We start from the raw sequence: 22,822 nt of genomic DNA, 5'->3' as shown, positions 1-22,822 counted from the left end.
TTCGGTCTGTCCCAGTATGGCAATTCTTATGACCTTTTACTATATACATGGAATCACAAAAAGTGTCTAGAAAAATGTGATGAAATGGTGGGACAACTAATGAACCTTGATGGAAGGAATGTAAATTGTATATAGAGGAATTTATTTTTAGCATTTATATACTGAGGTACTCAAGCATTTTTCCCTATATGTCCTGTCGGGCTCACACTCTATCTAATGTATCTGGGGCAATGGTGGATTAAGTGACTTGCCCAGGGGCACAAGGAGCAGTGTGGGATTTGAACCCACAACGTCAGAGGGCTGAGGCTTTAGCTCCAACCATTACACCGCACAATTCCCACTCTGATAGTGGTAAAGGAAGGCAGGTATTCCAGATTATTTTTTTAAAAATTGTATATTATAATCATTATAAAATATCAAACCAACATAAAAGCGCGCGCCTTTGCTCGACATAAATTTGCCGTGGGCATGTATATGAGTTTGGGCAGATATACGATCAGGACTGCACAATATACACACATAAGAGACGATCCCTGCTCCATAGATTTTATAGAACCTGCAGTCTTTTCTCTGTAACCCTATAACAAATGCCTCCGCCTTCTCCTCTTTCTTCCGATGCTGCGTTCTATTCTCTGACCATGCCTGAAATGCCGCTCAGTCTTCCTCAGCTCTGTGACTATACTGCCAACCTCAATTGCTAGATACAGGCTGTACCTAGCAATCGTGGTTGCAAATTTCAAATTATTCCGATTGAGGCAATGTCTTGGATTCCTTTTTACGCACAGACTTCACATTAATTCTCAAAGCAATCACATGTGTAATAATAATAATAACTTTATTCTTGTATACTGCATTACCATGGAAGTTCTATGCGGTTTACAGATGAAGAGACTGTACATTTACAGCGAAGTTACCTTTCCGGCGATGCTACGTTTACATTTTTGGCGATGTTACACTTTGCTTTAAACGTTTTCCATCTTTTTTCCTTTTTTTTCCATTGTTCTTTTCGTGGAAAATTGTGCACCCAGATTTGAAAATGCAATCTAGTATTACAATCAAATTTTAAATAAACCTGAAACCTTGTTTTCCCCCTATAACCTAAACACATCTTGGGAATGCCTCTTTGGCATGCGATTGAAAGTTCGCACATCGCGGGGCATCCTGTGTGCTTTCAGCTGCGTTGGTGGGTAGCCAAATAACAGGCACAAATCGCTTTAAACACATGTTGCTTTGGAAAATGGTCCCCTGTAAGACAGGGCTGCTGTTTGCAAGGTATTTAAACAGAAATCACCTTGTCTTGCAGTTCAGCAAAAGAGGTCAGTACCAGAGAGAGAGAGTGCCTAGTTGTGATGGATTATATTTACCAAGCAGGATGGCGGTTGTTGGGTGCCTGAGTGGTTGTAAACACAGCTTGTAAAATGTGCGCAAGCATTCTGGACTATAATTGGCATAGCTGTGAGCGATTCAGCTGGAAGAAAATCATTGCTGGTCCTGTTTCATTTGAGAGCAGTAGAATATATAACAATTAAACATGGCTTCCAGGTGAGATAGAATGGCCAGTGTTGCAGCTGTGTCCTCCAAATGGAGCACATGGGCCCTCCAAATGGAGCACATGTGCCCAACGGCACACAAAATAAATACAGTACTATGCCATGCAAATTCCCTTAGTCTTCCTTTTATTAAGCAATCTAAAAATATTCCTTAATTTAGAGTATCTATCTTTGGGTACCTCCCATTGTTCTGAGCAAACTAAAGTGCCGTCGGAAACAGTTTTAAAAAAAAACTAACACTTTTTTTATGCTGAAAATTAAGGGGGGTAGAGATTTGAAATGATGTAATTGAGCTGGACTGGTTAACCACTTATATACAGCACAACTTATCTGGATAATGCTGTTGCATATTATCACTGACCACCAGTGGCATAGCGATGGAAGCTTGCATCCTTCCTCTCACCTCCACCCCATACCTCTTCAAATCTTCCCCGGCCACAAGCAGCATCTCTTACCCGCTGCTCATATTGGCCTCATCCTTTCCTCTGATATCACTTCCTTGGTCCCCGTGAACAGGAAGTGACATCAGACAGAGGTTTGAGGCCAGTGTGAGTAGCAGGTAAAAAAATGCTATTTGCAGCTGGCAAAGATTTGAAAAGGTATGAGGAGGAAGAGGAGAGGTGCCAGCATTCCTGACAAGGCAGCGCCTTTGGCGGTCCGACCCTTACTTACTACACCAGTGTTGATCATTGCAGTGGCCTAGAGGCAGAGTTGGGACAGGCTCGGAAGGTAGCCAGGTGCCATAGATATTCAGTGCTGGTGCCTGGATAACTCACTGTAAATGTTGGACCATAAAAAACAGCCCTGATTAGGCCAGGTTAACTGTGTGAATATGGCATTGAACATTGGCCATACCCGAGTAACTTCTGGGAACCAACCAACACCCAGTTATTCAATGCTGGTGTCTGGATTGGTACTTTCATAATAATAATAATAATTTTATTCTTTTATACCGCCATAACCAAAAGTTCTAAGCGGTTTACACTAAAAAGAGCTGGACAATCAGCGAAATACAATAATATAGTAAAAAATACAAATATTTGTAAAATAGAATTTCATTAATAAAACTCAGTAAGTAATAAACTTATCGAACAAAGTGGTCTTAATTAATTTCCGAAAACTGCAATAGGATAACATAGCTTGCTGAATACATTTACCTAACCAAGATTGTTGCCTACCAGCTTGAAATGCTAGGGTCCTATCTAAGAAGGTCTTATATCTACATCCATTAATTTTTGGATAAGCAAATAAGTAGAAGTTTCTAGTTTCTCTTGATGGTCTATGCAACACAAAATGAGGAAAAAGATAAGCTGGCTATATGGGCCTAATATATGTGGTAATCCCATATATATAGAAAGAAGGTGTATGACACCAGTAATTAGACTATATTTAGGAAGAGACCTCAGTAACGGAGCCCACGCACAGTCGTTTTTCATAGACCGAGAAGTTCAACATGGTCACATGTTCCTTTGCTCCAATCATCGGTCTCCTTCCCAAGTGTATTCTATCCTATATTCTAAATGTGCTATAAATATTTATTTTGTAGTTAAAACTATAAATATTTATAGTGTACTTAAAACAATAGCTTGTTACACGTGGGAATTGGCCCTGAAGCAGTAGACAAAAATTCAAGTCTACGAAACGCTGGCCACGTTGGTATCGCATGATATACGAGCGCTGCTAAAAAATGAAAGCTAAGTACTTTTTCCAAAAAACATTATCGCTAAGCACCTATTCTTTCATTTGAATATTTAATAACAACTTGAAATCAGAAATGCATAAGTTATGTCAGTTTGGTCTTTAATGAATGAGTGTAGACACCTGAAGTATTATATCAGAGGAATTACGATTAGTTTTAACGTAAGAATTAGTATGATGTTCTTTTAGAGAGAAAAAATAAAATATAAAAAATAAAACACAAAGATAAAAAATAAATATTTATAGCACATTTAGAATATAGGATAGAATACACTTGGGAAGGAGACCGATGATTGGAGCAAAGGAGCATGTGACCACGTTGAACTTCTCGGTCTATGAAAAACGACTGTTCGTGGGCTCCGTTACTGAGGTCTCTTCCTAAATATAGTCTAATTACTGGTGTCATACACCTTCTTTCTATATATATGGGATTATTTAGACAATAGATATTTGTGATTTTTCCCATTAGGGGACTCCACTATAGTGTAGCCTAATATATGTGGATCAGGCTCTACAACTCACTTAGAATGTCGCCGCACGTATCATTGTGCGGGCTTTGAAATTTGAGCATATTACCCCAATTTTGAGGGATTTACATTGGCTACCTATTAGCGTTGAATTTGAGGTCCTTTGTGCAATCTTCAGGCTGTTTAAGGACGATTGCCCAATAGCATTGCGTTCGTTATTGAATGTTCATCAGCCAATATGTGCTTTACAGTCCATGGATAGGATGTGGTGGATGTGCCACCCTTGAGTGTGGTGAGGTTATCAGGGAACCGCAAAACCATGCTAACAGTGCAGGGGCCGATTTGTTGGAATGCGTTGCCACTGGAGATAAGGCAGGGCTCGAGTATTTAGGAAGAGGTTCAAAACTGTGTGGTTTGAACGTACTTTTGTTAAATGAGTCAGAGTGTTTGCCATTTTGTTTGTTGTTAATTGCCGAAAGGATTCGTTGATTAGGATTTTATGATGAAGTTTTAGTGATTTTAAGTTTTTGTTTCTGTTTTGTTTGGTTTTGGATTATTTTGTATAATTAGGAACATAAGAATTGCCGCTGCTGGGTCAGACCAGTGGTCCATCATGCCCAGCAGTCCGCTCACGCAGCGGCTCTCTGGTCAAAGACCAGCACCCTAACTGAGACTAGCCCTACCTGCGTACGTTCTGGTTCAACTGGAACTTGTCCAACTTTGTCTTGAATCCCTGGAGGGTGTTTCCCCTTATAACAGACTCCGGAAGAGCGTTCCAGGTTTCTACCACTCTCTGGGGGAAGAAGAATTTCCTTACGTTTGTACGGAAACTTTTCCCTTCTAACTTTAGTGAGTGCCCTACTAGAGTCTAGCCCTACCTGCGTACGTTCTGGTTCAACTGGAACTTGTCCAACTTTATCTTGAATCCCTGGAGGGTGTTTCCCCTTATAACAGACTCTGGAAGAGCGTTCCAGGTTTCTACCACTCTCTGGGTGAAGAAGAATTTCCTTACGTTTGTACGGAATCTTTTCCCTTCTAACTTTAGTGAGTGCCCTACTAGAGTCTAGCCCTACCTGCGTACGTTCTGGTTCAACTGGAACTTGTCTAATTTTGTCTTGAATCCCTGGAGGGTGTTTTCCCCTATGACAGACTCTAGAAGAGCGTTAAAGGGGAAAACACCCTCCAGGGATTCAAGACAAAGTTATACAAATTCTGCTGAACCAGAACGTACTCAGGTAGGGCTAGTCTCAGTTAGGACGTTGGTCTTTGCATAATCAGAGGAGATTGTGGCGTAGTGGTTAGAGCTACAGCCTCAGCACCCTGAGGTTGTGGGTTCAAACCCTGCGCTGCTCCCTGTGACCCTGGGCAAGTCACTAAGGGGCAAATTCTATAAGACACGCCCAAAAGTTAGGCGCCAAATTAGGCACCGTTCACCTCGATTCAAGTGAAATTGGGCGCTGTTTAGTGAATTGCGCTGAGCGGCACCCATTTTGGAGGCGCCCGATAAATAGGCCAGCTCTGGGCACAACTAAAACGTAGGCGCCCATGCATGCGCTTGAGCGCACGTAAGAGCAGTGGTTCTGTAACAAAGCGCCTAACACGAAGCCACGCCCACACCTAACAGGCATAGCGCCTATTCTTTTGAAGGCCACCTACATTTTTAGAGGCTGTTTCTTGATAGGCGCTTCAGGCCCTCTTTTACAAGGGTGCGCTAAGCGTTTTAGCACGCATTTAGCGTGCGCTAAATCAACACATGCACTAACTGCTAACGCGTCCATAGGATAACATGCATGCGTTAGTGTTTAGCGCGTGATTATTTACCACGCACTAAAAAGCATAGCGCACCTTAGTAAAAGAGGGGGTAGGTTTCAATTATTGCGGATTAAAAAGCTTAGTTGCGCTTGTTATTCAATTTAGAAAGGCGCCTATCTAGTTGGACGCCTCCAAAATAGGTGCCTAACATTAGGCGCCGGTTATAGAATTTGGGCCTTAATCGTCCACTGGCCCAGGTACATTAGATAAAATGTGAGCCCGCTGGGACGGATAGGGAAATATGCTTGTGTACCTAAGAACATAAGAATTGCCACTGCTGAGTCAGACCAGTGGTCCATCATGCCCAGCAGTCCGCTCACGCGGCGGCCCTCTGGCCTAAGATCAGCACCCTAACTGAGACTAGCCTTACCAGCGCACGTTCTTGTTCAGCAGAAACTTGTCTAACTTGTCTTGAATCCTTGGAGGGTGTTTTCCCCTATAACAGCCTCTGGAAGGGCGTTCCAGCTTTCTACCACTCTCTGGGTGAAGAAGAACTTCCTTACGTTCGTACGGAATCTATCCCCTTTCAACTTTAGAGAGTGCCCTCTCGTTCTCCCTACCTTGGAGAGGGTGAACAACCTGTCTTTATCTACTAAGTCTATCCCCTTCAGTACCTTGAATGTTTCAATCATGTCCCCTCTCAATCTCCTCTGTTCAAGAGAGAAGAGGCCCAGTTTCTCTAATCTTTCACTGTACGGCAGCTCCTCCAGCCCCTTAACCATCTTAGTCGCTCTTCTCTGGACCCTTTCGAGTAGTACCGTGTCCTTCTTCAGGTACGGCGACTAGTGCTGGACGCAGTACTCCAGGTGAGGGCGTACCATGGCCCGGTACAGCGGCATGATAACCTTCTCTGATCTGTTCATGATCCCCTTCTTTATCATTCCTAGCATTCTGTTTGCCCTTTTTGCTGCCGCCGCACATTGTGTGGACGGCTTCATCGACTTGTCGATCAGAACTCCCAAGTCCCTTTCCTGGGAGGTCTCTCCAAGTACCGCCCCGGACATCCTGTATTCGTGCATGAGATTTTTGTTACCAACATGCATCACTTTACACTTATCCACGTTGAACCTCATCTGCCATGTCGATGCCCATTCCTCGAGCTTGATTATGTCACATTGCAGATCTTCACAATCCCCTGCGTCTTTACTACTCTGAATAACTTCGTATCATCCACAAATTTAATCACCTCGCTCGTCGTACCTATGTCCAGATCATTTATAAAGATGTTAAAGAGCACGGGTCCAAGCACCGAGCCCTGCGGCACCCCACTGGTGATGCTCTTCCAGTCCGAGTATTGTCCATTTACCCCCCACTCTCTGTTTCCTATGCTCCAGCCAGTTTTTAATCCACGTGAGTATTTCACCCTCAAATCCATAGCTTGCAATTTTCCGAAGTAGTCGTTCATGCGGAACGTGTTTGACGAACTTGCTGCACTTCTTTGAGGGAGTAAACAGACAGATAGACAAGGGCGATCCAGTCGACATTTTATATCTGGATTTTCAGAAGGCGTTTGACAAGGTTAGAAACATAGAAAGGTGACGGCAGAAAAGGGCTACAGCCCATCAAGTCTGCCCACTCTACTGACCCCACCCCATTAAGTCTGAGTGCTGCTCGACCCACGTAGGGATCCCACGTGGATGTCCCATTTATTCTTAAAGTCGAGCAGGTAATCAAGGCCACAAGCGTGCTCGACTTTAAGAATAAATGGGACATCCACGTGGGATCCCTAGTGGGTCGAGCAGCACTCAGACTTAATGGGGTGGGTCAGTAGAGTGGGCAGACTTGATGGGCTGTAGCCCTTTTCTGCTGTCACCTTTCTATGTTTCTAACCTTGTCAAACGCCTTCTGAAAATCCAGATATAAAATGTCGACTGGATCGCCCTTGTCTATTTGCCTGTTTACTCCCTCAAAGAAGTGCAGCAAGTTCGTCAAACACGATCTGCCTTTGCTAAAACCGTGCTGACTGGTCCTCATCAGCCCGTTTCCATCAAGGTGATCAATGATGCTGTCCTTTATCAGTGACTCTACCATCTTTCCCGGTACAGAGGTCAGACTCACCGGTCTGTAGTTCCCCGGATCTCCCCTCGAACCTTTCTTGAAGATTGGTGTAACATTCGCTACCTTCCAGTCTTCCGGAATCTTTCCCGATTTGATCGACAGATTGGCTATTAGTTGAAGCAGTTCAGCTATGGTCCCTTTCAGTTCCTAAATGTAAAATGCTTGGAGGGGCATAATAAAAAAAAACGTCTAAGTCCCCTTTTGGCCTAAGGCCTTAAACGTTGAAAGTAGAAGCAGGGGAAATGTCCATAATCAAAAAAAAACATCCAAATGGAGGTTTTTTTTGATTATGGCCTGCCTCTACATTCAGCTTATACCCCATAATGAACCAAAAAAACGCCTAAGCCCCAAACGTCCAACACAAGGGCTTTTAGGCGAAGGAGGGTTCTGGTATGGGTGTCAGGGAGCTTGCTCATCTTTCGAGATAGGAGAGGTGATTTGTGTCTTCTTTGGTTTCAGGTGGTCGTAGCCTATTGTAGGGGTGGGGGAGGGGGGGGGCTACGGGCTAAGGGAGTAAGGTATTTTCCAAATAGGTTTTTAGACCTTTATGAAGGTTTCGGTAGGAAGGAGTGCTGGTAAAGGATTCCATCATTTTGCTTGCCAGATATGGGAAGGTTGTAAATGTTTGTCCCCATTTCCACAAGAACTCAATTTTCCCCATCCCGTCCCTGCGAGTTTTGTCGCTGTCCCTGCCCCATTCCTGTAAGCTCTGCCTTAACCACACAGGCCTTGAACACTTATTTTAAAGTGTTTGAGGCTTGTACAGATGAGGACGAAGCTTAGGCATTGGTGGAATGAGGCATTATGACATCACAATCTGAGCTCTAGAATGTTGCTACTTAGGATTTTAAAGCGTTTGAGGCTTGTGCAGATGAGGACAGAGCATAGGCATTGGAGGAATGAAGCATTATGACATCACACTCTGATGAAGCATTATGACATCACAGTATGAGCTCTAGAATGTTGCTACTTATGATTTTAAAGCGTTTGAGGCTTGTGCAGATGAGGACAGAGCATAGGCATTGGAGGAATGAAGCATTATGACATCACAGTCTGATGAAGCATTATGACATCACAGTATGAGCTCTAGAATGTTGCTACTTATGATTTTAAAGCGTTTGAGGCTTGTGCAGATGAGGATGGAGCTTGCAGGAATGGGGCAGGGACAGGAAAAGAACTTGACAGGAAGGGAAATTACGTTCCCGTGGGGGATGGGGAATAATTTTTCCCCATGTCATTCTCTAATTGTAGAGTGAATAGTTTTGTAGTTGACTCCTGTAGAATTTGAGAATCTTATTTTCGTATGGCTGCTAATCAGGTTGTATTTGTTTTGGGGATTGGATTTCAATTAAATTCAACATGTAGTCTGGTGTTAGTATGCATAGTTTAAAAATACACCTTGCTTTGAAGGGGAACCAGTGTAGTTTGAGGTACAGGGGTGTCACGTCGTCATATTTGATTGCTGAGACAATAAGTCTGACTGCTACATTTTGAATGGGATGTAGTTTTTTGTATATTTTCTTTGCATCCTACGTAAAGGACATTGTAATAATCGAGTTGGGATAGTACCAGTCACTGGACCAAGATCAGAAAGTTTTCTTTGGCGAAGCAATGCCGGATTCATCTCTGTTTTCTCAGCGCCTTGAATATTTTCTTGGTTAATGTTCGCATATGTGCCTCCTAGGATAGATTGGGTGATGGGACAAAATCGCGCGAGACTTCAGCGAGCCAACATTGCAGCGCAGACAATGTGACGCAAGACCCCATCGCGACGCTGAAAAAGTTACTTTTAAAAAGCTCCGACGGAGGTGTGTGAGGGGAACCCCCCCCCCCCAGTTTACTTCATACTCTTCGTGCTGCCTTTGGGGGGTGCAACCCCCCACATTACTCTATAATGGAGGGTTCCAAACCCCCCAAACCCCCCCCAATGGCAGCGCAAACAGTATGAAGTAAACTGGGGGGGGGGGGTTCCCCACTCACACCCCGCGTCAGAGCTCTTTAAAAGTAACTTTTTAGGTGGCATGCTGGGGTCTTGCGCCGAATTGTCTGCGCTGCAATGTCGGCGTGCTGAAGTCTCGCACGCAAATGACTATGAAGCATAGAATGTTGTCGAATATAATCTCTAGGAGTCTCAGTTCTGATTCCAGTTTCAGTGGGGTGTTTTGCACTGTCATTTGAGCGTCGTTGTTGGTGATTCTGTGTGAGCTTATCAGAAAACATTTGTTTTTTTTCTTTCTTTAGTTTCAGTTTCATGTTGTCAGCCCGGTCGGCAACTAGACAAGTGACTTCCTCTATTGATTCATTGATCTTTCTTTCTTTCTTGTAGAAAGGAATGTACAGTGCTCCCCCGTGAATTCGCGGTCCACGGTTCGCAGTCCCAGTCATTCACGGTATTTTCCAACCACGAAGGGAGGGGGAGGCAGCTGGAAAGGCAGGAGAGAGCAGCCGGAGTGCCGGCAAGTGAAGGAAATCACTCGCTGTATGCTCCGACCACCTCTTCCTGCACTAAAGTCGGGCCTTACCAATCAGGAGCTGCGTGTCAAAGCAGCTCCTGATTGGTGAGGCCCGACTTTATTACAGGAAGAGGCGGTCGGAGCATACAGCGAGTGATTTCCTTCACTCGCCAGCGCTCCGGCTGCTCTCTCCAGCTGCTCTCTCCTGTCTCCCCTGCCTAAAAACCGTATTTGCGTTTTTTTCGACATCCGCGGGGGTTCCTAGAACGGAACCCCCGTGATTATCGGGAGAGTACTGTATATTGTAATATTGTGAGGTCTTTCTTGTCTAAGAAATGTCCTATTGTTGACATTAGTATGTTGAAAAGTATTGGGGAGAGTGGAGAGTCTTGGGGTATTTATTCTGCTTGATGCTGACCATTCTTCCAATCTTTCCCCATTCATTTTTCGTGTATGTTATATTTGTTAGAAATCCTTCTAGCCAGGTGTGCACTTTACCGCTTATCCCTAGAAAGTTTAGGATCAGTAATAGGAGTTGATGGCTCAAGGATGTTCTGAACAGGGGGTATTTAGCAGCCTTTGAAAAGCCTTTCATCCTCCGTAAACTTGTCTAATCTCTTTTTTATGGTTGATCTCTTTGACTCTAACTTTCTGTGACTTTGAGTTGCACAAATCGGTTTCAAGTTTCTTAAAAGTTTGTTGTACACGCAATGTCAAGTACTTCAATACATATAAATAAAACAATTTTATTACAAATAAACATAAGTATATATGTACAAATTTAATTACCCACTAGTCTTATAGCCCGTTACATTAACGGGTGCTAGAATATATGTGTGTGTGACTGTCTTTTTTTATTTTTTCTCTCTCCTTAGCCGCTTTCTGTATTTCTGTCTGTCTTTTTTTTTTTTTTCCTTGGCTGTCCACTACGACCCCTTGCCTGCTCCCCCTATCCATTCTCCCTTCCTTTTACCTCCCGTGTCCTCCACCACCCCATCACTGCTCACCTTATCCAGCAGAAGCCCTTCTCCCTTTGTTTTACCTCCCCCTGTCCATCATCACCTCCTTCATGCTCCCCCTGTCCAGCAGTAGGCCTGTCTTCATTTTTCTGCCCCCCTCCCTGTTCATCAGCACCTCTTCCCCTGTCCATCAACCCCTTTTCTGCCCCTCCATTTCCGTGTGTTGCAGCATTTCCCTCCCACCCCACTTCCCTGTGCAGTATTTTCCTCCCCCCCATACCTTCCTCCTGAACTCCATGCCCTACTTATGTCGACATCCGCCTCAGGGGGGGAGGAAGAGAGAGAGAGAGCTTCGGGCGGCCAGCAGCCGCCACGGCTGACATCCAACTCGGGCCGGGGGAGGAAGAGAGAGAGCGAGCTTCGGGCGGCCGACATCTGCCTCGGGCCGCGGCGGCCGACATCCACCTCGGCGGGGGGGGGGAAGAAGACCGTAAGCCGCGCATGCGCACTTCCTAGATACAGCTCATGGAAAACGGATGCACGCATAGGAACTGCGCATGTGCGGCTTACCGTTTTATTATATTAGATACTAAAGGAGAGGGGGATGAAGTATAATCTTTAAAGAAAATAAAGAAACATTTAAGGAGAACACATCTGGAGGTTGTACTTTTTGAAGAGAATTATTTTTCTTTTCTTTGTTTTACATTTGCTGCTTGATAATTCCTTTATTTGCCCCCTAGTGAATAGCAATGCTTTATTTTCTTTCAGCTCTCCATCTTGCATGTCCAATATGAAGAGTTCTCTATATAAGGCAGTTGTTACATAGCCCTAACCTTCTCTTCTGCCTTCTATATATCTTTTATGAGTCTTCTTTGTTGTTTTGGAGATATGGTGGCCCACATGTCTCATGGTACTCAAGATGTAGATTTTGTTTGAAATTTTGAAGAGCACTATCAATAACTAAGCATGTTTCCATTTTGTTTCTTTTCAATGCCTTGTAGATGTTTGACTGGATCAGTCATAACAAGGAGTTATTCCTACAGAGCCACACAGAGATCGGAGTGAGCTACCAGCATGCACTGGACTTGCAAACCCAGCATAATCACTTTGCAATGAATTCCATGGTAAGTTGTAACAGAGAGTTGCTGCGAATGTGGATTCTCCTCTGTGGTGGTGGGAATCAAACTTCCATCTTGGAGGCAGGAAAGCTCTGGAGACAGATGGGTAAGATGAGAGGAAAGTACGCTTACACTGCATGTCCATAACGGTGCAGCTGAATCACACGTAATCCTCAAGAGTCGCAACCAAGCCCGATATTAAGGGCCTGTTGTACAAAGCCACGTGGCAACAGCCCCGAAGCCCTTTAAATCTCTGTGAGCTCTGGAACTGTTGCACGGCTTTGTAAAGCAGGCCTTAAGATTTTTATAATTGTTGAATTGTACTTGCTGTACACTGCCTTGGGTGAATCTGTTCATAAAGATGGTTAATACATGCCAATAAATAAATACAGTGGTACCTTGGTTTACAAGAGCACCGGTTTGCGAGTGTTTTGCAAGACGAACAAAACATTTGCAAAATCAGCATCTCGGAAACCGAGTGTGCCTCAATTTACGAGTGCCCCCCCCCCCGCGATCCGGCACTCTCCCCCCCACGATCCGGCACCCCCCCCCCCCCCCCGCCGTGATCCGGCACCCCCCGCCGCGACCTGAAGTCTCCCAAACCCACCCGAACCCGCTTCTTACTTTCATCTGGCCTCGGCACCAGCACCGGCACCGGCATGTCCTGTGCGTTGGTGCCGGTGCCTGAAGATCGGCCTCCTCTTCTGTGCTGAGCCTTGAGCATCTGCGCATGCTCAAGGCCTGCGAGTTCACGTTCTCTCCGAGATCTCTGAGAATCTCGTAGAGAGTGTGAACTCGCAGGCTTTGAGCATGCGCAGATGCTCAAGGCCCAGAAGAGCCCCGATCTTCAAGCACCGGCACCAACGCACAGGACATGTCGGTGCTGAGGCCAGATGAAAGTAAGAAGCGGGTTCGGGTGGGTCTGGGGGACTTCAGGTCGCGTTGGGGGGGTGGGGTGTGCCGGATCGCGGTGGGGAGGGTGTCGGATCGCGGGGGCGAGGGTGCTGGATCGCAGGGGGGGGCCTTTGGGGGAGCAATGCCGGTTTTTGTGGGGGGGGGGAATAGAGCAGCGCCGCTGGCCTTGGGGGGTGGGAACGTATCAAAGCGAGTTTCCATTATTTCCTATGAGTAAACTCGCTTTGATATACGAGTATTTTGGTTTACAAGCATGCTTCTGGAATGAATTATGCTGGTAAACCAAGGTACCACTGTAAATAGATTTCATGTGCACTCATTCTGGAAATCCTGGAAAACTGACTGGATTGTGGCCCTTGAAAACCAAAGCCCTGTTTTACTAAGCCAAGGTAGATGTTTATACCGCAACCCAGGACGCTAAATGGTCTGACGTTCATAGGAATTCTATGAACGTCAGAGCATTTTAGCACTCCAGGCCGCGGTAGAAACCTCTACCTTGGCTTAGTAAAAGAGGGAGCAAGTTTGGCAATCCTTAATCTAAATAACTGGTTGCTTTGAAATAAGAACAAATTTTCATATATTTATACACTGCTAAAAACAAAATAGGTTTACAAAGCAAACATACATAAAATCAGCAAAATGAAATCATATATTTACAGTAAAATGTCACAGTAAAAACAGACATCATAGGATCAAACAATAAACCGCTGTTTTAGCTTAGGGGCCCATTTTATGCAATGAAAACTTGTGTTAAAATACTGCAACTTGTGGTAAACAGTAGCAGATATTGATAAATTCCCCCCTTAGTCAACGCCAGCTCCGTGTCTGGCTTAAGTGCAAGTGTCTGAATCTGGGGGGTATTAATTTCTGGTTCCACTAATATTCTATAATGGAATGTAGAAGGTCAAAGCATTCTGGTTAGAATTGATTTTTTTTTGTTGTTGTTGGTTGGTTTTGGGGGTTTTTTTTAACCCATGTAAATGTTAATAAATTTTAACAGAAACTGCCTGGCTATAATTTCCCCTTGAAAATTTGCTATAAGAAAGATGCCCTTCAACTTTGCCCCATATAGTTTTCTGAAAATCAGCATCTACTGTATTTTATGCTCAAGGCAAATAAACTCCTATAATAACCCCAATAAGAACATAATAACCTTTATGTACATGTTGACTAAGCCATTTAATAAAAAGTTATTTTCTTTTTTTTTTGTTTTTAAATTCTTTATTGATTTTCCAAGCTGCAATGGTACAAAACACAAATATATAACATATAATAAGTCAATAAAGCACTTTCAACTTACAAATATACATAACCAACCATTTTATCCCACCCAATGATTATTCAATAACACACAGAAACATAAATTTTCCCAATAACCTTACCCTATTCAAATTAATAATATCCTCTCAGCCTCCCACCCTCCCCAAGTGTAAATACTCAAAGGTCAAAATTAGGACAGAAATAGCCCCCCCTCCCACCCCTCCCTGGATGCGTACGAAAATAAAAAAAAACTGACTCATAATAGTATGAAATGCTCTTTAAATGTGAAAAATGCTTTTATAAAATTTTCCCCCGCAAGGGTAAATTTATTTTAAAAATTAAAAAAAAGAGTATCCAGGTAAAATGAACAAGAAAACATCCATTTTTGACACTATTTTATAAAAACATATAGCTTATAACTTATATTCTGCCTTTATACATAGTGGATTACAACAGTACATTCATAATTAAAACAATATTCTTTAGACAGATTCTTTAGACTAGCAGGGACAACTAAAACAAGAGGTCATTCAGAAAAACTGAGAGGAGACAGATTCATAACGAATGCAAGGAAGTTCTTCTTCACTCAGCGGGTGGTAGACACCTGGAACGCGCTTCCCGGAGAGGTGATAAGACAGAGTACAATTCTGGGGTTCAAAAAGGGACTGGATGACTTCCTGGAAGCGAAGGGGATAACAGGGTACAGATAGAGGTTTACCTTACAGGACATTGAGCGAATAGGGTATGGACATTTTAGGTTAGGTAGGGAAAACTTTCAGGTCATGGACCTGGAGGGCCGCCGCGGGAGCGGACTGCCGGGCACGATGGACCCCTGGTCTGACCCGGCAGAGGCAATGCTTATGTTCTTATGTTCTTAACATTCATAATACCTCATATATCAACGGCAGTCTCAGAAGCCATTTTTGTCGTTGAAAGAGCTTGGGCAGGAGTGAGCGGGAATTGCTCCTGCCCCAATGCACTACTAGATCACCAGGGAAACGAGGTAGGCCTAGGGTCCTTCTTCTGAGTCTAAGAGGGGGGGTTTGGTGATGTCTGTCCAGGAATGGAGGAGGGATGCTGCATTTGTCCAAATCACATAGCGTCCACTTTCACAGAATGCAACACGGACATTATGTGGCGCATACTTGTATTCTATAACACTGCACTTACATTTTGGGAATGCCCCTGACCTGCTCATGCCCCTGCCTTGGCCACGCCTCTTTTGAGTTGCATGCCAAATAATTTAGGCACATAGAACCGGATTCTCTCTAGGGCGCCAATATCAGCGGCCACCTAAAAAGTGGCTGCTGATTGCATAGCAATCACGCAATGGCACCCTATGGAGAATGGCGCCTTGGCGAAAGATAGGCGTCAGAAATGTAAGCCAGGGTTTTATGGGCCTACATTTCCAGTGGCCATCTTTGTCGTGAATCATGCCTAAGTTAGTACTTTAGACCGCCTAACAGCACTTCCGGCATTAGCCACACCCATAGTGGCGGCCTAAATCACCTACGTGAGTGACATTGCTGAAGGGTTAGAAGGAAAAGTTTGCCTTTCTGCGGATGATACCAAGATTTATAACGGAGTAGGCACCGAGGAGGGAGTGGAAAACATGAAAAAGGATCTACAAAAGTTAGAGGAATGGTTTAAAATCTGGCAACTAAAATTCAATGCAAAGAAACGCAGAGTAATGCATTTAGGGATTAATAATCGGAAGGAGCTGTATATGTTGAGGGGAGAGGCTGATATGCACGGATGGGGAGAGGGACCTTGGGGTGATAGTGTCCAAAGATCTAAAGGCAAAAAAACAGTGTGACAAGGCAGTGGCTGCTGTCAGAAGTATGCTGGGCTGTATAAAGAGAGGTGTAACCAGTAGAAGAACAGAGGTGTTGATGCCCCTGTACAGGTCGTTGGTGAGGCCCCACTTGGAGTATTGTGTTCAGTTTTGGAGACCGTATCTAGCGAAGGAGACAAAAAGGCTTGAAGTGGTCCAGAGGAGGGCGACAAAAATGATTGGAGGTTTGCGCCAAAAGATGTATGAGGAGAGACTGGAAGCCCTGAATATGTATACCTTAGAGCAGGGGTGTCAAAGTCCCTCCTCGAGGGCCGCAATCCAGTCAGGTTTTCAGGATTTTCCTCAATGAATATGCATGAGATCTGTTAGCATACAATGAAAGCAGTGCATGCAAATAGATCTCATGCATATTCATTGGGGAAATCCTGAAAACCCGACTGGATTGTGGCCCTCGAGGAGGGACTTTGACACCCCTGCCTTAGAGGAAAGTAGGGACAGGGGAGATATGATTCAGACGTTCAAATACTTGAAAGGTATTAACGTAGAACAAAATCTTTTCCAGAGAAATGAAAATGGTAAAACCAAAGGACATAATTTGAGGTTGAGGGATGGGAGACTCAAGAGCAATGTAAGGAAATTATTCTTTACAGAGAGGGTGGTGGATGCCTGGAATGCGCTCCCGAGAGAGGTAGTGGAGAGGAAAATGGTGACAGAGTTCAAAAAAGCGTGGGATAATCACAGAGGATCTAGAATCAGAAAATAATAGTAAATAGTGAAGAACTAAGGCCAGTACTGGGCAGACTTGCATGGTCTGTGTCTGTATATGGCATTTTGGTTGAGGATGGGCTGGGGAGGACTTCAATGGTTGGGAGGGTGTAGATGGACTGGAGTGAGCTTTGACGGAGACTTCAGTAGTTGAAACCTAAGAACAGTACCGGGCAGAGCTTTAGATTCTAGCCCAGAAATAGCTAAGAAGAAGAAGAACCCCCCCCCCCCAAAAAAAAAAAATAAAAATTGTAGATTGAATCAGGTTGGACCATTCGGGTTTTTATCTGCCATCATCTACTATGTTACATAAGTGCAGTTCTGGCACCAATGTTTTGTAGGCACCTTGAAACTCAATTAAAAACGCCATTTGAATGGCATTTTTAATAGGGTTTAGGCACCAGTATGCTAGTTAGAAAATCCGGGCCACGGTGTTATAGAATAGTGGATAAGTAGATCTGCGCTTAAGTCTTAATTATTGCCAATTGACATAAGAGGGAAATTCATCAAGAGGTGCTAACCACTACTGTGCACTAAATGCTAAGACCCCCATTATATTTCTATCATTTTTGCACGCTAAATCAGTTAGTGTCCTTTGATGAATTCCCCCTTAATTGATTGTTAATGGGTAATTAATTCATTTAGGCACAGATCTGGATTCACGCCCAAATGTGGGCAACCTTAAGAACATAAGAATAGCCTTACTGGGTCAGACCAATGGCTCATCAAGCCCAGTAGTCCATTCTCACGGTGGCCAAACCAAGAGCTAGATTCACAAACCTGCCCGATTGGGACCGACCTGTGCCTGTTCTGGGCAGGTCCGATGGATTCTTGAAACTCTAATATGCAGATGGGAGCGATCGGAGGAACGCCCCCATCTGCCGGCATGGATTGCTGGTGTGCGATCCCGACACATGCGCAGACCATTTGTAGACTTTTTTTTTGGTCAACTTTTTACTTTTTTTAGCCCAGCGAGCCCGTGGTTTTAACCTGCTTAAACCTGCGTGTTAAAGCCACAGGGCTCGCAGGTTAAAACCACGATCGGTTTGCTTTGTGAATCTAGCCCCAGGACCCTAGTACCTTTATAGATTCCAGGGCTAAACTCTTAAATTTAGGAGAATAAAAAGAGGGTGGTGATGGGGCCGATTTAAGGCAGAGAAAAGAAGTTAGGAGCAAACAAACGGCAGGCTTAAATTTATGAGCGTAACTTTTAAGCTCCTAAATGGAGTTGAATTTTCAACTGAAAAATTATGCTCCTAACACCCCCCACCCTTTTTTTTTTTTTTTTTTTACAAAACTGCGCAACTGCGCAGAGGTTTTTAGTACCGGCCGGCACATTGAATGCTCTGCACTGCTCCATCGTTCATAGGAACTCTATGACCATTGGAGCAGCACCGAGCATTCATCGTGCCGGCTGGTGCTAAAAGCCTCTTATGCAATTTTGTAAAAGAGGGGGGTTAAATTTGGCAAAAATAGGACACAAATTTATGAGCCTAACTTAGAAGCATAAATTTAGAAGCTGTGATAGGATGGAGTACGTGTCTGGCCAGCAGAGGGAGCCCGAGCAGAGGAGCTCATTGAGGCTGAGAGGAGAGCTGATTTGCATAAGAGCTACAAATGCTGTTGGAAGCTGTCCATTCACCCTGAGCGGATTGTGGTGCTGAAAAGAACAGCTCCCAGCATTGAGAGTTCAGAAGACAAGGAGATCCTTTGGGAGCTGGGTGACCCTCAGGAGGAGGAGTGCTGGCCTTTGGCCTAACTCTCGGTATGCCCTGAAGGCCCCTGATGACTGCCTGACAGGAGGGGGGGAATTGGTACAGCAGCAGCAGAAAGCCTGGTGGTGGATGGGTCTGTGGGGACCTATACACGGGCAGCGAGATCTGGCCCTGTCATGAAGCCTGGTGGTGGGAGGGTCTACTCTACCTGTACACCAGCAGGAAAGAGCTAAGAGCAGCCAGAGGGCCCAATAGAGCCTGGAGTCGAGGAAGTGGCTCAGGCTTGATGACCAGCAGTGGGACTAGTGAAGAACGATCCAGGTGGTGGGGACCCAATAGGCCAGGGAGTGAAGCACTGGCGGTGGCCACACAAAAGGCAGCTGGAAAAGCTGGCAGAGTCTAAGGCTGATGGGGGTTTGGCGGCTGATTGGCAGTGGAACTAGCAGGGCTGGTGACAACTGGCAGACAGACTGGTGATGGCACTGAGAGCTATTCAAAGACTCCTAGGGAAGCAGCCTGAGAGACCCTGGGAGCATTGGCCAACATCTAAGGAGCATCATGCGGAGGGACTGGTTGGGACGGTGGCAGTCAGCGGAGTGATGAGTAAATGGCATTGGAAGTTGCCGAAGATGGCTAATAGAGGATCAGAGGAAGGACTTGAGAAGACCTAGAGGAGATGGAGTCCAGGGAGGACCCGGAGAATGACCAGGAGGGTTGGGAAGGCCCCTGGTCATGGATTTTAGAAGGGAATGAATGTATGTGTATTTAACCCTGTATGTGTATGTCTTTTAACAGATATCAAAGGTGCCTGGGGTAGATATGTGATGGGTAATATTGCCTTGCCCGGTCACATGATCACAGAAGCCCAGCATTTTCTGAATATTGGGCCAAATCTTCTGTACAGCATTTATTTATCATCTTAGTGCCTTCTATAACCAGATCTCTTCCTGAAAAGTTGAATAGTTCTCAGTAAACTATTTCATTAACAGCAAAAAAAAAAAAAAATATTGTTCACATGTAGTATGGTTACTGAATAGTCCACATGTGTTCTTGACTTGTTACAAAATGGTCCATTAAGGTTTTTATATCTCCCCACACACACAAAGCTGAGCTGGAGCCGCAAATGGAATCCACATCCCTAACCCATTATCCCCTTCCATTAGAAGAGCTTCTTAAGTCTGAATATACAGGAAGTTCAGCCCATTTCTTGGTTTTATCTAATGAATAAGATATGTGTGAAGGAATGTCAGAGCGAGCAGTCTCACCAAAAGTTTTATTGCTCTGGGTTTGTATGTGCAACTCTTCAATAAATCAATCCTGGTACATGAAACCTGGTTGTTTTTTTTCAGTGCTAGAATAACTTATGCTGGTTTTCAGCTTGCACTCTCCAGATGCATCGATTCATCTAAATATTGACTTTCACCACGTCGAAGTTCTCTAGCTATGCAATTTGTTCATTAGGAGGCCAATTTTGATACCGTCCCTGGTGCTTACTGGCCCATGAGGTTTTTTTTTGTCTTTTGGGGTCCACAAACTTATTTTCAAAGGGCAATGAACTTGATATGTACACACATGGATGGTGTGCGTTAAAGCAGGTACAAAGTACACCTTAGTCAACACAAATACACATGACGGAAACAACTGTGGGAACCTGAATGAAGCAACAGTTACAACCCTGAAAGTCAGTGGTGTAGCTTTGAAATGCTGGGTGAAGGCTGAAGGGGAAGAGCATTTCATCTGGGAATTTGTGTATGACTGGATAGATCGATTTGGCCTTTGTGCGTCATTTGATGTTACTATAAAACTCTTTGTTGGTGCTGAATCTAGAGAATGACACGGTGATTGTTACCCGTGGTTAGCTGTGGGTAACCCGCTGAAACGGAAATGTAAAAAAAAAAATGTTTGCCGCGGGTATGAGGAGAAGGCCATTCACCGCCCTGTGGAGCAGTGAAAGGCCTTGTCCCCGCAATTAACTGAGGATCACACTGAAGATCGCGCGGTCCAGCAGCCCCCTCCTTCCTCCCAATCACGGTCCGGGCATCTCCCTCCCTCCCTCCTTCCTTTCCTCTTCCCTTCACTGGCTTACTTTAATTTTCATCTTAACAAGCCGCCAGAGCCTTGAAGTCGTTTGCAGTTGCCGGAAAGTCCTCCTCTGATGCAACTTCCTGTTTCTGGTTGCATCAGAGGAGAACTTTCCGGCAGCCGCACCCGACTTCAAGGCTCCAGCAGCTTGTTAAGATGAAAATTAAAGTAAGCCAGGGAAGGAAGGGAGGGAGGGAGGGGGCTGCTAGACCAGGTGGAGGGTGGTGGAGAGGAACAGATGCTGTACACTTTGGTGGGGATTATATGTGGGGGCAGGGATGGGGGCCAAGCTCGCAAGATGGGGATGGAGCTTGCGGTGACAGGACAGAGATGAGCTCGCATAGACGGGGACAAACTTTTTCCCCGTGTCATTCTCTAGTTGAATCTCCAGGACCTCAATGGAACCAGTAAATCAGGGAATAGGGCAATAAAAGATAACAAACTCTGTATGTCTTATTGCAATAATTTTTTTTCTTGTGCTGAATCATTAGTAATTATGCTCTACTGAAGCATGCATTCCAAAGACATTTAACATGTACCTATATGTTAACAATTCTTAGAAGCTCAGCCCTGGAATAGTATGAGGGTGGAATGAAAAGTAATGCCTCTACCCGGTGGCATAGGGAGGGTGAGCAGCGCCCCTCTCCCGCCCTCTTCTCTGGCCCCCCGCTGCATCTACGCCCCCCCCTTTCCCATACCTTTTTACCTTCAGCACAAGCAGCCACCAACTTGCTGCCTGCGCCACTCCGGGACCCGTGTCTAGGAAGTGATGCGAGAGAGAGCGTCAAAGCCAACACGGGCATCAAATTGGTGGCTGCTTCATGCCAAAGTTAAAAAGGTAAGGGGGAAGGGAAGGGGCGCGCGCGCGCGCAGCAGGGGGAGGAGGGGGAAGGGGGTGGAGAGGAAAAGGGGTGCCAACGCCCTGAAGAAGATCGCACCTGGGGCGTACTGTCTCTCCCCCGCACCCCTCTTACTATACCACTGCCTCTACTTCCGTAATTCATCAATAGATGGCAGCACTGACACACTACACATATTCTTCGAAATCTCTTCCTTCGGCTCAGATAATGAAAACTGACTTGTGTGAAAAGGTTGTTTTGGCTATTGTTTGTGACATGGAAGCATGTTGAAGAACGCCCTCCATTTGTAAATTGTTTGTGGTAATGACTATTGATCTAAATTAAACTAAACCTTAAGTTTGTATACCGCATCATCTCCATAAAGATAGAGCTCAGCACGGTTTACAGGTAATTCAATAAATGAGGGAAGGACATAATAAGAAATTAGAGGTTATGAAGAGGATAGCTAGCTTTACATTTTCAATAGATAGCTTTACGTTTTGGAGAAAAGCCAGGTTTTCAGATGCTTTCGGAATAATTGGAATGAGTCTAGGTTCCGCAGTGGGGTAGGGAGGTTATTCCAAAGCTCAGTGAATTTGAAGAAAGGGATTTCCCTAATTTACCTGCATACATGATGCCTTTTAACGAGGGGAAAGATAATTTGAGTTTGTGGGCGGATCTGGTAGTGTCAGGTCTTGAAGAATTCCAGGATAGTGGGATTAGGAGAGGAAGAATGCCATGTAGGATCAAGTGAATCCTAGAAATTGCTGGAAGCCAGTAAAGTTTTGACAGAAGTGGGGAAACATGATCAAATTTGTTTTTGTGAAGATCAACCTAGCTGCAGTGTTCTGGATCCGCTGAAGTCTTTGAAGATTTTTCTTGGTTAGACTTAGATAGATGGAATTACAATAGTCCAGTATTGATGTGAGTACTGTGTACCACTGGGCCAAAAATGTAAAGGTTTTGGACCAGAAAGAGCTGATTTGTGGGACGAAAATCGAAGTGGATGGTCCATGTTAGCAACAAATGAATCTTACATGAGAAAGGTTGATGAATTTGAAAAAGGACAAATTGGCGAAGGAAATTGCTGACTCACTCAACATTTCACAGGAATGTGTGGGTTAGATTATTGATATTCTTGGATATGAAAAGGTTTATACAAGATGGGTTCCTTTGTATGCTGACTGCAGAAATGAAAGCTTCGGGACTTGAAATTTGTCAACAATTTTTGTTGATACATGAATGAAATTGAGGAATTTCTTTACAAGAACGTGACAGCTGATGAAACATGAGCTCTTCATTATGAGCCAAAAACAAAGTACCAGTCCATGGAGTA

General features: G+C 44.5%; 1 protein-coding gene across 4 annotated transcripts in view; it reads left to right on the top strand.

Annotated features, from left to right (window-relative positions):
• Positions 1-22,822, top strand: part of KALRN (kalirin RhoGEF kinase) — a 1,310,049-nt gene that overhangs the window by 579,852 nt on the left and 707,375 nt on the right. For all 4 annotated transcript variants that reach the window (XM_033944399.1, XM_033944394.1, XM_033944393.1 and 1 more), the window contains one exon: positions 11,999-12,121. In XM_033944399.1, the coding sequence (XP_033800290.1) occupies positions 11,999-12,121 (123 nt within the window). The remainder of the gene's footprint in view (positions 1-11,998; positions 12,122-22,822) is intronic.

The sequence above is a fragment of the Geotrypetes seraphini genome, chromosome 5, assembly GCF_902459505.1.
Source record: "Geotrypetes seraphini chromosome 5, aGeoSer1.1, whole genome shotgun sequence".
NCBI lineage: Eukaryota > Metazoa > Chordata > Amphibia > Gymnophiona > Dermophiidae > Geotrypetes > Geotrypetes seraphini.
Note: the sequence above shows the minus strand (reverse complement) of the source record. Positions and strands in the feature narration are given on the sequence as shown.